This window comes from Tubulanus polymorphus, chromosome 11 (assembly GCF_964204645.1).
Source record: "Tubulanus polymorphus chromosome 11, tnTubPoly1.2, whole genome shotgun sequence".
Lineage (NCBI taxonomy): Eukaryota > Metazoa > Nemertea > Palaeonemertea > Tubulaniformes > Tubulanidae > Tubulanus > Tubulanus polymorphus.
In genome coordinates this window covers 8,440,240-8,455,037 of record NC_134035.1, presented here as the reverse complement: position 1 = coordinate 8,455,037, position 14,798 = coordinate 8,440,240, and the positions used below count along the sequence as shown (strand labels likewise).

The window sequence follows — 14,798 nt, the reverse complement described above, 5'->3', positions numbered from 1 at the left end:
TTTAATCGAGACCTATTCGCCGTATGTGATTTAGCTTGGGATTAACCGCGATGCGACGCGAGTCTTCTAACATACGGCGGAATCGATCTATCTTCCCGTTGAACTTCTGCGGTTTCCTATCAACGTTTGCTAACTACAAAACGAAAATAAGACGTGTTGTCTAGTCCTCCACGTTGCCCTTGTCATATATGTGTATACGCATTCCGTTGTAGCTGAAGTGTAAATTGGACGCTTCCAAGTGCCGTTATTTTCTGGTGGCCAATTACTGAGTTTTCTTTCGCATCTTCCGTAACGTGAATTACGATATTTGCAGTCGGAGTCCGTTTCGGAGTCCGTTTCGTTTCACCTCATTTTCTCATCTCTCTTTGCGTATACAGATCGCCTGATATGGGAATGACTCTGTCTCGAACCGAAGAATTATGTCGAAATCAGATGAACTCGGTGCAGCCACTCGGAGAGCCAGGTGAGTTAATGCCGCGGCGTCGTCGAATCAAAACTGATCGGACGCTAGAAGTCGAGAGAAATCTCTATGAAATAGTGTATATTGTATAGTTTTGTCGAAATTAATGAAATGGTAGTTAGATTTTGATCTAATTTTCCCTGGCCATTTTTCCTAGGTAAATATACCTCGACCAAATTGTTTCCATGCACCATCAAAATAGTCTCTTCGTTCATTTTATTTGTTTTTCGTTTCGTTTGTAGGCCAGTACTGCGACCGAACCTGGGATGGCATTATGTGTTGGCCGGAAACCCCGGCCGGACAAACGGTCAGCATGAGATGTGCGACCTACTTCAGCGCATTCACCAAAGACGGTACGTGCATACACAACATCCGTCCCCGCAAGCCATCACGGGTATCTAACCAAACTATGGATTTCCGTCTTTGACTCCCTGGCTTGTGTTCGATCGCACCTGATATACGGAAATGTATTTTTTGGTCTTAAGAAGCTCCAGAAATCGCGGCATTTACGTTACGTATTCCTAATAAAGTGTCGCAAGCCCAATCGACTTACCGCATTTCTCCAATTCCGTCCTTTTTTTGAACAGAACAATCTTCTCCATATTCTTAACACCAATAAAATATCAACTCAAAATGCTTTTTTTTCTTCTCCACGGTGACTCAAATCTCAACTTTGAACAAAATTCTAAATCGATTTCAAATGCTGCCAATTTTATTTGGATGAGTTTCAATAATATGTAATGAATATATATCCTGTCCATTGAAACGTGTGCCCAAAAACAACCACTTCAACCCGTAACTAACACAACAGACACTCTCTTGTATTTCTATATTTCAAAATATCCCACCAAATGTTAGATAAAACTATTCATATTCCACACTTTGACGCTTTGCTTGTGAATACATACTCTATTCTTGTATTGGTATAATTTGAAAATAAGATTTTAATATGCCAAAATAATCAAAGTATCGTTTGCAAAGATCGACGAACTTTCCATTTCCTTAGATAGACGATAATCTAAAATTCGATAAACTCATACTTCTACAGGGGGCTCCACTTAGACATTTAGGGATATTCAGAAAAACTACAGTTCCGGGTGTAAACTATATCTTCCATCGACTTGGTGGAGAGACGACATTGTCAACCGACGTAGAAATATATAAACCGGCAATTTTAAGTGAACCGTAGCTTGGCAGACGAAGGCACTTTCTACCCGAATCCCCGTTAACGCATTTAGCACGCGTATCGGCGAGGCTGCTAAATAGCGAAATTGTGTTCTTCTTTTCGCCTTGACAGGTTTTGCGACGAAAGAATGTACGCGAGACGGGACGTGGTATGTCAGCAACGTGACAAATGCTTCGTGGACAAATTACACGGATTGTCTCAGCAACAACACACAAGAATACGGCAATATTTCAACACTAATCGTGGTAAGGGAAGAACTATAAGTGGTGCTCGTATACCATTTATACAAACGTATCTGACGACACTTGGGGCGTTTAAAGGTTCTCAAGTGAACAGGGTTGTAGGATGAACCCCGGCACGCTTCCATCTACGGACTTTACGTTCGAACCGCCCGCAACAATAGATAGGCCTGCTGAAGGTTCTGAAAGCGTACACCGCTATCTAATTATGTCATTTTAGAAATGATAGATATTATATGTTGTATAAGAGATGATACAGTTAATTAAGAGTGGTAAGCTATGTTTCTGAAGAATAACCGCCTTGGAATAAATCCGTTGACGTCACGAATTGTGGATGTTGACCCGGGTACTAGCATGGAGTTGGTGAAGATGGTTTCAAGAATTAAGCATTCTATCTGTTTAAATCCACTAGATTAGAAAGGGGTATTGGGAGATTGAATTTCGTTTTCTTAAATGTACCGACATCCTTTAAATGACCTCATCCGTGTACATTCGAAACCGAGAAGTGAAGAAAATCTCTAACATCTGTTTATTCCTACTCCAAACCTAACCTCGTTATCAAAGCGGAGAGACTGGTCATTATCAATTAACCATTCTATTCCTTTCGAACGAAATATAAAAAAAATAGAGTATATGTTTTACCAGTCAGATAACAATCAGTAGGTTTAGGAAATATCACTATTTACTGCTTTTCTATAGAAATTTGTACATCAAATTTCCAAACAATTCATTGCATTCGTGCAGATGAATTCGGCAGAATTGTTTAACTAACCAAATTTGTTTACTATCGTTATTCTAGCGCCACATCGACTACTTGACTACTATGTATAACATCGGATACGCACTGTCTATGGTTTCACTGCTGACCGCTGTCATAATTCTCATATCACTCAGGTAATTATCAGTAAAACCACGTCTCAACTTACGGGAAGCTACGCGTGGGTCCCAACTACTAAATGTTTGATCTGCTTAACTTAAACCGACCCAAGTGCATTAAAGTTCATCAAGTTTAATTTTTGGTTGAAAAATATAACGATCATTATCACGGCATGATGGCCAAAAAGTGTTCGGGCCATACCGAAAACGGCCAAAAGCTTAACAGAAAATCTTAGATAACCACAAGTGAGAAATCATAAGAAATCATTAATTCAGGTTTTCTTGAAGTAGAAATTCAAAATGGTTTTGTCTTCTTGCCCGAGAGAACCAAATTGTATAATTATGGTTGAGAAAACCGAAAAAAAAAGATTTTGTGAACAGAACTATTTTCACTGCTCGAATCAACCACCTCGCGAATGGCTATAAGTGACCATCGTTCTCCATTCAGTCTCCGCTAGTTCTGAATATAGATAGCAAATTCTTATGAAATCATGTGACAACATAGATTACATGATTCGATAGCGAAATTTCCTCGAAGATAAAGTCGTCTGTAGTTGGCCGTATAAAAATGTACGTCCTCGTTCATTATGATAATGACAACGCGCGTTCAAAATTCAGGCGCTCCGTTTCCTGTAATCGCTTTCTGAGCACTGGAAAATTTCGCCCTTGATTCCGCGCGTCGATACGAAGAGAATTTCAAAAGAAACGCGAAAATGCGAGCAATTAAAGTTCGGTAATGAACGCAAAGCCCGATGCCGGAATGAATAAGAATAAGCTCATTGAATCGTACAACGCCGCTCTGCTGCAGTTTTCCCGACGAGGAACTGCTCCGGGCAGAAATTTCGCGTTCTCCTTTTAAGTCAATCCAAATCTGCAGGATTGCATCAACGAGCTTACAAACGGCGGCAAAGTGTTGCCACCTGCGTTGAATGGGATAAGCTCGCGGATTTACGATATGCACTAGCGCGCGCGTTAATGGTTTCGCGATATAGTAAACGAATATCAACGTCGAACGCAGGAAATTAAATCTCGGCAACGAAACGGTTAACATATCTGTAAGGTCCTGTGGCCGTTTTTACAGATAGTCAATTATCATTAGACGAAACCGACGGCGCCAAAGGAAATGAATAGATTTTGATTAGTAACGGGAACGATTCCCTTCGCGCTAATGTTTTTACCTTCGATGTGTGACGAAAAGACACCACCTTTAATCATTAGGTAAATGAATACGTTTTTAGTTTATTATTGTATGAAAAAAAGCGATTTTCTATCATACAACTCAAAGAAAAGACACGGCACTTTTAACGGTAGATACCGAAAAAACTCGTTATACTAGATCTAAGAGATTTAATCCCATGTTGCTAATCGCACTAACTCAAATCTTGGTGATCGTGCCTTTTCTATTCCCGGCCCAAAACTATGAAACAGTTTGCCGACCTCAGTTAGAATGTCTTCATCCCCGGACAGTTTTAAAAGACAGTAAAAATCTTCGCTTTTTCGCGATACCTTTTGGAGAGATTAGCGCTATGAGCAAACCTTATTTGAAAAAGCGCTACGCAAGCACTTATCATTATTATCGTTATCATTATCGTTATTCTTATCATTACTATCATCATTTCTAAAAACTGTGAATAAACCAAGAAGAAGTCCTACACGTTTATATAATACCATGATATAACGTGATAATAGCTCCATACTGCCTATTTTCAAAATTAATAGCATATGTCAAGCACAGTTCTCGATTCAAAAACAGACACTTCGAACGTTTCCCCCATCGAGATTTCTGAATATGTTCTTCGTCTCCTCTGACGTCTTTAATAATTGGATTCCGTGGCCCGGATCTACGCGCCATAAGTACGAAACAGGGATAACTTGAATAGAGTGGTCTCAAATCACGACGAATGTGCATGCAGATAATGAGTGACATATTTTGAATCATTTACACTTTGTCACTTACTCAGACGCATTTATCACATTAGTCGTGGGGGATATACTGATGTTTTTCTGTGAACTGGTCATTAGACAGTCAATCCCTGCCATTTAAACTGGCCATAGTAATCACCTCCTGCAGGGCCAAGGAAAGGAAAATTATGCTCGTTACACAAATAAGTTTAAACGGATTTACGATTAGTTGAAACTAATTGGATTTAAGAGTTAAACCTTTATCAGAGATTGAGTCCTGTATTTATATATAAAGTAACAACAAATAGCTTAGTATGGGAGAAATATAATCAGCAAATATCAAGTTACCAAAATATGGACTTCCGGGCGGGGGGCGGGGTATAGCTAGCATTCACCGTGGGTGCGTTCCGATTCGTTGATAGTTGTTTATTATTATTAATATTCTTTACTCACGAATTAAATGTTAGTGGAAGTATGTGATCGAACGGAAGGGCCGAAGGCGCCGTGGTGAGCACCACAGGTACGGAACACTGCCGAGGGCCAACATTTGAAAATTTAAACGTGTCAGAGACGTTTTCACGGAGTTCATCTTGGTAAATGTGACTTGTACTCTCTCACGCTTCATCTGAACTTTAGAGACTTAAGTCGTTCCTGGTCAACCTGAGTTACTGCGTACACAACCCAACAGTGATCATTTGCATTTGTTATATTCGTTAAGTACCCCGCACAAATGATACAAAAGTCATTTTCAGGAACGCGAATCTTTGAAATTCTATTCCTGAAAATGACTGTTAGGATATAGTCGAAACGTCGAATCGAATGAACAGGAAATATATAGAGTTCATTTTTCGTCGTCTTTGTGGGAATTCGTATTATCATCGTCACAACACGGATACAGAGTGTTTCATCGATACTAATATTCCTAACATTCGTTAAATTGTAACACAAATACGATTTCTCTTCGTTAACAGGAGGCTGTCGTGTAGCAGAAACACGATCCACTTGCATCTATTCGTGTCGTTCATCCTGAGGGCGGCTACGAACTTGATGAAGGACACGTTACTCGTCCAAAAACTGGGATTCGCCTCGGATGTCGAATCGCACGCGGACGGCACCGTAGCATTCCGGCCCGATTCATCTGTAAGTACATTCGTCGTCGTGCATGGTATTGGGTCTGGTGTGGGATAAACGGCCGCCGATGCAAAAAGCGGCCAACCTGGTGTACCAACAACTCGGTCAATATGGTCTATCGCTCGTCAGAGTTGCAGTATATACCAGTGTAAACAATGTCAATACGACACGGCGGCCTCGGCTCATGGGCCAATGCTTGACTTAATTTTGAAATGGGGTTCGTGACTTGATGATTACCTTGTAGATATATCTAGAAAGGGTCTTTTGGTGAATCGACATTATATGGCTCTTATTCGTTCACACCTGTTCGCGAAGAAAACGCTGACTTAATGGAATCATGAATGGCTTAGAACGATAGAACTCAAACGTGGTGAACGGATAATAAGATAAAAACCCGTCACTGACGATGATCTCTAGGGTGAGATCGAAACGTCGTGCGTTCTATATATTTTAGATTGTTCGAATAAATAAATTCTTGATTTTGCAATTCTTTTAATCTGTAGATAGTGGGTTTTTATCTCATTACAAATGGCTTGAGTTCGATTGCACCAGATATATCTATCTTCGCACATTTCAGTCATTTAACGCGTTAGAACTACAAGTATGTACAAGCATCAACATACCGTATGAATGATTTCTGCACGAAATGAAACCCTGCCACGAGTACAAACAGGGAATACAGTAGAACCTGGTTATAACGACCTCGGGTGTAACGATTTATCGGTTATCACAAACCTGGAATTTCTTCCCAAACAGGACAATTTTAGTAATTTTCTATTACTGGATACAGCTAGGTTTTCCCGATAAACTATCACCGCTGATTCAATTAGCTATAATTGGTAAACAGAGTCATGTATTTAAACAAGTTCATCAAGAATGAAGCGATTGTATGTTTACTTCATACCGTTAAACTTTCATGGAAAATCACTGACGCACGAATCGGTCATCCGAAAAGTGAGAAATCGGTCGTTTTACCAACTTGCATTCGATTAATATGAATAGAGTCACCGACTGGAGCAAAGTGATGAAATATGCCTTCATTCTTGAAGAAATCTATCTAATTACAAATCCCGGATTATCAACTATCATAGAGCTAGTTAAATCATGGTGACTTTTTTTCGTTATAACCTTTTCGCGAGAGAACTCGGAAATTTGCAGTCATTGGAAGCGTCAAATTGACACTTGGTTATATCGAACAGATTTTTGGCAGCCTGAAGTTCGTTGTAACGAGATTCCACTGTAATACGTCCATCAGCCCGATGGATATATTGATGTTCAAAGACAATTCATCCAAATAAAACTTACTCGGTATCATCGTCCTTGATATATCATCATCATCATCATCATCATCATCATCATCATCATCATCATCATCATCATCATCATCATCATCATCATCATCATCATCATCATCATCATCATCATCATCTGTCGGCTGAACAGTCTTGGGCCGCACGAACTATCTCGCTCTCGGAGAGACCCTGGATGCAAACAGGAAGCTGAAACGAGGACGCCCTACCCATCGTTTCCCATGATATGAGATGATACAAGGCAGTAACGTCGCGTTGGTCCTTCTTCTGTGTTGCGCGCCAATGAAGGTCTAAGCTGTCGTTTGATGGCACGCTCCATCAGATAGGTCTCTCGATATCAGCAATATATATACACGGGTATATTTAACTCGAACATGCCGTTCTTCACTTTATAGATAGTGGCGAAAACTGCGCCGCGTTATTTTTTCATATACTCGATTTTAATCAAATCTCACGAGTCGATGTAAAATCGCGGCGACGTTCGTCTGTTTTTTTTTTTATGTCGTTAATGTTACGTCCCGACCGCCGTTTGCCGCGTGCCTCGGGTACAAGTCAATTTCATTCGAAACTAATTACAATCGCGAACGCCGAAGTCTGCAGTGAAAACGAAGCGCGCGCGCGACCGCGAGGGAGAATCTGGAGCCGCGATGAAAGTCAAAGATGCCGCGAACCCTAAATAAACGACCGCCGCCCGAAGCGCCCGGCACGCTAATGAAATAATAGCTGATTTTAGCGCAGTTTTTATAACCGCGTCGGTCGGGCAAAAAAAAACTGAAAACGGCAATTTCGCGGAATTCTACGCGTATTTCACGCTAAGGGAAATAGTTTACTCTAGTCTGAGGTGTCAATGCGGGACGAATCTGAGTTAAAAAATGAAATTCCGTACTTAAGAAATTGAATAATCTTTAGATTTCTATCATAATGAAGCAACACTAAGCACTAAACACTAAACACCACACAGCCAACGGTTTCCTGCCTGGCGATTCAGATGTATTGCACATTTGAAATGTCGGTTCACAGCCGAACAAAGCCGACCATGGAAAATTCAAAATGAGTGAAATTCCGGTCAATCTGTGTCCACCTACTACTTTCAACGCACACGACACAGGGAAACAGGGAAATACGGACACGCACGGAAACGGAATCAAACATTGTTTGCCGAAACCACGTTCCCCGTTCCTCGCAAATGCACACAATACAACACAGCTCGGAAACATGTTTCTATCTCTTGTTTTTGTGTTTCCCTGCGTCGTGTACGTTGAGCTTAACTGAATGATAAATAATGAATCAGTGCCCAATTTATTATGACTTGTGGTCAAATGTTGTATAGTTTGGCAGTGCACGAGTAGAACCGAAATGCGTAACGCGAAAGTGCGATATCGGTCCTCGCCAGGCCCACCTTACATCGGTCCTTACCCTGATGATGTCTATAATAATGATAACGACAGTAATAAACACTTACAAAGCACCTATTTCTCTGCGCACCTAAGTTCACGCGGGAAAAGTGAATGCTTTAGTAATCGTTTGGAAGTGTCTTGATCTGAGGTACAGCGAAGACTTTCGTCAGCGTCACGATTGATAGAACACTATATCCGTGTTGACACGATGTAGAGAGAATCCCACAATTATAACGAAAAAGTCCGAAAATGAAACTTCGAGATAGTAGTTTATTTCAACGTTTCGACTATATCCTAATAGTCATCTTCAGGAATAATCCTGAAGATGACTATTAGGTTATAGTCGAATATATCTCGATATATCTCGAAGTTTCATTTTCGGACTTTTTCGTTATAATTGTGGGATTCTCTCTACATTTCGTCAGCGTCATTCCAAAGGGACGCAGAAATAGATTAAAAAATTCGACCACCGAAGCCTATACTGCATCTCAGTACTTTGTGTCTATCCATATTTATATTAGTCGTTTTGCTTCATTCCCTCACGTGAATATGCGTATAAACGTACGATATTGTCATATTATATTCATATTATTTCCAGCACTGGGAATGTAAATTGTTTTTCACGATTTTCTTCTACACGATATCGGCAAACTATTCGTGGATACTGGTTGAAGGACTGTATCTGCACATGGTTATCTACGTGCCCGTGTTCAAAGAGACAAAAGTAGTCAGATACCTCATATTCGCCGGATGGAGTAAGTTACCTCCCGAGTCCCATGTCCATGAACGCAAAATAGATTAGTACCTGACATAATTGTATACACAAAGAATGTTGTGACGTTATTCACGGTAGCGTCCTGGGGACATATTATTAAAAAGAAATTCGAGGTTTATCCCTAGTTTGTAACTCGGAATAAACTAGTTTTCTCAGTGAAAAGCGATTTTCGGAATTAACCTCGAAAATCATATTTAATAGAGAAAAATAGCTTATTCCGAGTTACAAACTCGGAATTAACCTCGAAATTTGCTTTTGAATAGATATGTCCCAAGGACGCTTCCGTAGTTATTGATCTTCATTATTTCTACTTTTAATGAGTGAATCGCCAAAGGTTTACGAATTTCTAATTCAGAAAACTCGCGCCAACGACACGCTACCTGTTGCCGAGTTGATAAATGGATTCGTTCTCATTCTATTCGAAATTCTAATCGCGATTAATTAATCATTGTGAATCATCAATCGATTCATGTTGATATACTTTTAGTGTATATACATCGTTGTCGATATTTCTTTTCAGTAACACCGTTGTTTTCGGTCGTTCCGTGGGCTGTAGTGAGAACAACTCTGGAAAATACTTGGTAAGATACGTGATTTGAATGACAGGCGTCTCTATGTTTTATTCATACGACCAGACGTTCAAGGTCTGATCAGTCAATGTCATACTATGTCGAAGGATTAGATGTGCCAATGTTTCGGATACGGGCAACTTATTACGTGCTCGATTTGTGGACCATTCAACAACGAATGAAATCTGACATCCCGGTGACGTAGAATCAGATGCCTTCGATGTCGGATGCCCCCAACAATATGTTGACGGATTAAGTTAAAGAGTCATAGTGGGACTGCTGACCCTGACCAAAACCCCTAATCCTGAGATCTCTTAACGCAGATAAGTGGAGGCACTTCCTTCTATGACAACGGACAAAGCCTTTACTGTCGTCTGTCATGCCGAATTGGGGATAGAGATTATTTGCATATAAACTTGCAGATGCTTGGACCAAGCCCTTCGTTTAATGGCCTTCGTCCAGACGTAATTGATTCTAACTTCATCTTACTTCAACCCGTAAATAGCTATCGTTGGTACGTGATTTCCCTGGGTAGCGTAAGGTACGGCTTCGTGGCGTTTAATAGTGTCAATAATGACAGCGCACTAGAGGATGGGAGGGGCGATATACGCCTGAATAATAACAATGATAACAACGATACAAGCGCATAAAACGCGCGTAACCGGTGCTGATACGCACAAACAAAATCAAAACGTTAATTACTGCGTCAGAATTAGCAGACGGCATATATAGTAGGGTTCAGATTGGATCGGGCCTAATGGAAGTCAGTCATTAACTTGTTGATGCTGACATCAGCTTCTGAGGAAAGAATAAAAACTAGCCGGATAAAAAACACCATCTCCCGCACGACGGAAACAGAAAAAATACGCGACGATTCGCTCGCGTGTGTATAGTACTTGCGTCGGAAAAACGAAGAATTAATTCGGGACGGCTTATAGCCAACTGCGTAGTTCCCTCTTTCATTTAAGATTTCTTTGAAATTGATGCGCAAGATGTACGGAGGAACGCTTATTCATTTCCGGTGACTCTTTCTGATCTATTATCTTTCATCAAAAGTTGCAGATATTCAAAACGAGTAGACCGTATGACCATTGTATATATGGTTTACGAGATATCTATAGCTCAGGCCACCACGATACGACACGGCCACAATCGAAAATGCCGCCGTCCAAGAAACGAAATAAGCATATTTACCTAAGCTCAGCTTGAACAAGTTGATGTTAAACCTGCGCCTATATGAATAATCTAAATTATCCATTTATCACTAATGGGTTATTTTTTCGAACCTTTGATCATAGTGTTAGCGTTACACATTAATCTGCAGTAAAATTCCCGACTCTGTGAACGTTGACTTGCCCCGATCACAGTACGTATTCAAATATACCCATACCATCCCTATACATCCAGTCCGCAAAAAAAGCTACGAGGTTCGTACGCCTTAAGAGGTAATTAAAATGGAGTGTAGATACTGCCTTACCTTCAGAAACTGCTTTGAAAACATTTGTACGTGTTGTTCCATATTCCAACGAATTCCGTCGTCTTGCTATTCGAATGGTCCGTTATGTATCGTGTAATCGCTAGTATTCCGATATTCCTAGATATTCCCGGACGGTTATGTAAAAAACAAACCAAGCATCTATGCCTATCGGGTTTCGCGTATAGGTATATCCAGACATAAGATCACCACGTGCACGTATTAGGGTTGAGCGTTCGAAGTCATTTGATATTGGTCAGTGTCTACCATATTCATTGATACATTTCGTCTGTGACACCGGTCACGGTCACGTGGGCCAAAATGCAGTCATGTATTGTATTGTCGTACACTGTTGAACCTCGTTAATACGAATCTGTTAGAGACGATTGCTACGATTATTGCGATGATTTCCAGCACGTCCCAGCTATTTTATATCAATCCAGAATGGATAATATACGAAACCCGCGTTTGATAGGACATTTTCACGTCTGTCCACAAGATTCGTATTAGCGAGGTTCCATTGTATTTGCATCTGTTTGATTATGAATAAGTTGCTACGTATGATATTGGTATAAAACTATTTTTCAACTAAAATGTTATCATTTGATTAAAAGCTGGGTCTACCTACAATCAAAACTTCCATGGCTTTTCAAACCATAATATGTTAATTAAGAAATCGTTTGTTCTCGAACGCTTCTCTAAGGTCATCATCAGAGCAATTTCTTATAACTTTGCAGCTTTTTACAGTAGTTTCCGAATGATATCTTCATATCTATATTGGACAATCAGTTTCGACGTATATAAGCCGCGAGCACGGGTCAAATTATTGCGTGGAATTGCAACTGGTTCCGTGACTCACTTCGCTTTGTTTAGTATCGAACGATTGGTCCGCATGTGAACGAGCTCTCTAATTAGGCACGGGCTGAATTTGATTCGGGCCGGACCCGGGCCAGTTTGACCCGGGCCAAATTATCTCCATGCGATCGCGGCTATAGATCTAAAGGGTAATTGATGTTTGGATGAATCGATACTACGACTAACCCTTCACCGAGCACGTTTCAAGATGTTATATTCCCCGACTGTGAATAAATAAATGAAAAGATCTGAAAAGTGAAATACCAAGCAAACCCGTCAGTTTGAAATATAATTCATTTCGTTTCGTTATCTTCTAGGTGCTGGAATGTACATTCCGAAAGATCACATTTCTGGATTTTAAAGGGCTATAATGTTTTTACCATCGTAGTAAGTAGAAATTTCTTTTTATTTGTTTCAAATCTTTTCAATCACATTCTTCGGTCTCAAAATCCAACTGCTTATAGGACAAGCTGCTTTATAACCAGTAAACAAATAGAACTAGTCCAGGCCAGTGGTTATGCAGCTTGTCACAACGATAAATGTCCAATTCTAAATCAATGATATGATTTCTAATAGATTTTTTAGATATTTCTATTTGTGTCGTGAAAGCATATATAATCTTTTTGTGTTTTCATCGCGGTTTTTTCCAGGTCAATTTCGTTTTCTTCATCAGCATAGTTCGAATTTTATTCTCGAAGATTTCGGCGACGACTCAAGATGTCGGGAAATATCGGTAGGTACGAAAAAAGCTTGGTGAGGACGTAGCCTACATGCGAAAAAAATAATTTCAAGGTTACTACCTCGGAGTAAACCTTTCCGAATGAAAGCTTTTGGAAATGAATTGACATCGGTTTCGGCGCGGTGGTGGCACGAACAAACAGTATCAAAAAAGATACATTTTGCGAAAAGTCACATTCATTCATTCATTCATTCATTCATTCATTCATATTTTATTGTTCACAAAAAAATAATTTGCATAGAGCAAAAAGTACAGATTTACGAAAATTGTTTTTAACAAGTAAATAACAATAGTTCAACAAGATATTTGAAACTGCGTTGACATATCTGTTTCAATGAAAGTTATCCTCTCATGTTTGTACGTTCCTGTACTTATTGTAGGAAGCTGGCAAAGTCGACTCTGGTTTTGATTCCTCTTTTCGGAGTGCACTACATAGTGTTCGTTTGTTTTCCCGACAAAATCAAAAACACGACGGTTGAACTCGTCAAACTCTACTACGAAATGTTCTTCAACTCATTTCAGGTAAAAATGCCTTTCGGCGAAATACGTGTTTCTAGTAATGATGATAATCAGAGCGAAAATTTTAAGATGAAGATATAATGATCAATCTGGCGTCGGAATTTGGCTATTTTTCGTTGTCCCTAGTGGAATCTGTAATTTACGAAGACATATCCGACATCAGGAGGGGCAGAAAACCCTAAAAAGGGCAATTACTGGTAGCACAATTCTTCTTACAGTCCCTGGCAAAAACCTCGGCTAGACCTAAAACAATATAGCAGTCAGCCCCATGGATTATATATCAATTTTCTATTGGATGTATACACATGACAATGATATTTCATGATAAATCAGGGCACAAGCAGATGCTCCAAGGGCCACTTTTACGAATGCCCCCGTAGTACGGCCCTAGACAGTATGTAATTTTAAATGATTTCCGATATTCTTTTCAGGGATTCGTAGTAGCATTGTTATTTTGTTTCCTAAACGGCGAGGTGAGATTTAGTGTTTCGAAGAATACATATCCGTCTTTACTATCGTCGAATGACTTAACAATAACTAATGATCAATGGTTTCTGATATTCTAAAGGTACGCTTAGAATTGGCGAAGGTTTGGCAGCGCTACAAGCTAGGGAAGGCGTTCGGCGGATCGCCGCTGAACTGTTGCTCCTACTGCGATAACGAATACATAATGCAAGTTTCGAGGCGAGAAAGTTCGAGATTCTCGTCTCGGCGGCGAGATCCTCGCAGCACGAGCACGTCGATGATGCCGCTCGCCGCCGTTTCGTCGGTTCGCACGGCCATGCAAGTCATCGTATCTTCGAACAAAAACGGCGCGCTGGAAAACGCGGTTATTCGGTTGAAGCCGACTAACATGAATACGAAATTACTGGACGCCGCCAGCAGCGATCAGTCTACGAATTCCAAACAAGTAAACGTGCGAACGTCTTCGCAGAACGATCTCCTGTTAACGACTTTAATGCAAGACGACGCCGAATCGAACGAATCGCCGGCGCATCGCAAATCTCAGCAGACGATTGACGGAGACTTGTACGTGACTATTGAGAACACGACCTCTCGCGGGATAGCGTGTACCCGCGGGGCCCATGTGTGATCGACCCTCCGGGGTATAGCGTGTACCCACGGGGCCTATGTGTGATATTTTTTTGTGTTAAAATTGAAATTTGTTATCAGTGTTGGTTAGATATTTTCGTAATGAAATACAAAGATATGAAATTCAGTGCGAAGGCAGTGAAGACTTTTAGAATATACTTGACGTTACTTTCCGTATAGAAAACAATGAAAAGTTTACTGATCTGGTTTGTTTATTTACTGAATTGTTCATTTTGGGGGAAAAAATCGAAGGAAAAATACTCATTTCAACTGA

At 40.3% G+C, this 14,798-nt stretch overlaps 1 protein-coding gene across 1 annotated transcript; it reads left to right on the top strand.

Annotated features, from left to right (window-relative positions):
* The first annotated feature begins 393 nt into the window (after positions 1 to 393).
* On the top strand, positions 394 to 14,525 carry LOC141913013 (secretin receptor-like). Its single transcript, XM_074804451.1, has 12 exons — positions 394 to 463; positions 703 to 813; positions 1,758 to 1,891; positions 2,685 to 2,779; positions 5,635 to 5,803; positions 9,100 to 9,256; positions 9,797 to 9,857; positions 12,492 to 12,561; positions 12,825 to 12,907; positions 13,294 to 13,435; positions 13,864 to 13,905; positions 14,001 to 14,525. The coding sequence occupies exons 1-12, from the start codon at positions 394 to 396 to the stop codon at positions 14,523 to 14,525; spliced, it is 1,659 nt and encodes a 552-aa protein (XP_074660552.1).
* The last annotated feature ends 273 nt before the right edge of the window (positions 14,526 to 14,798 follow it).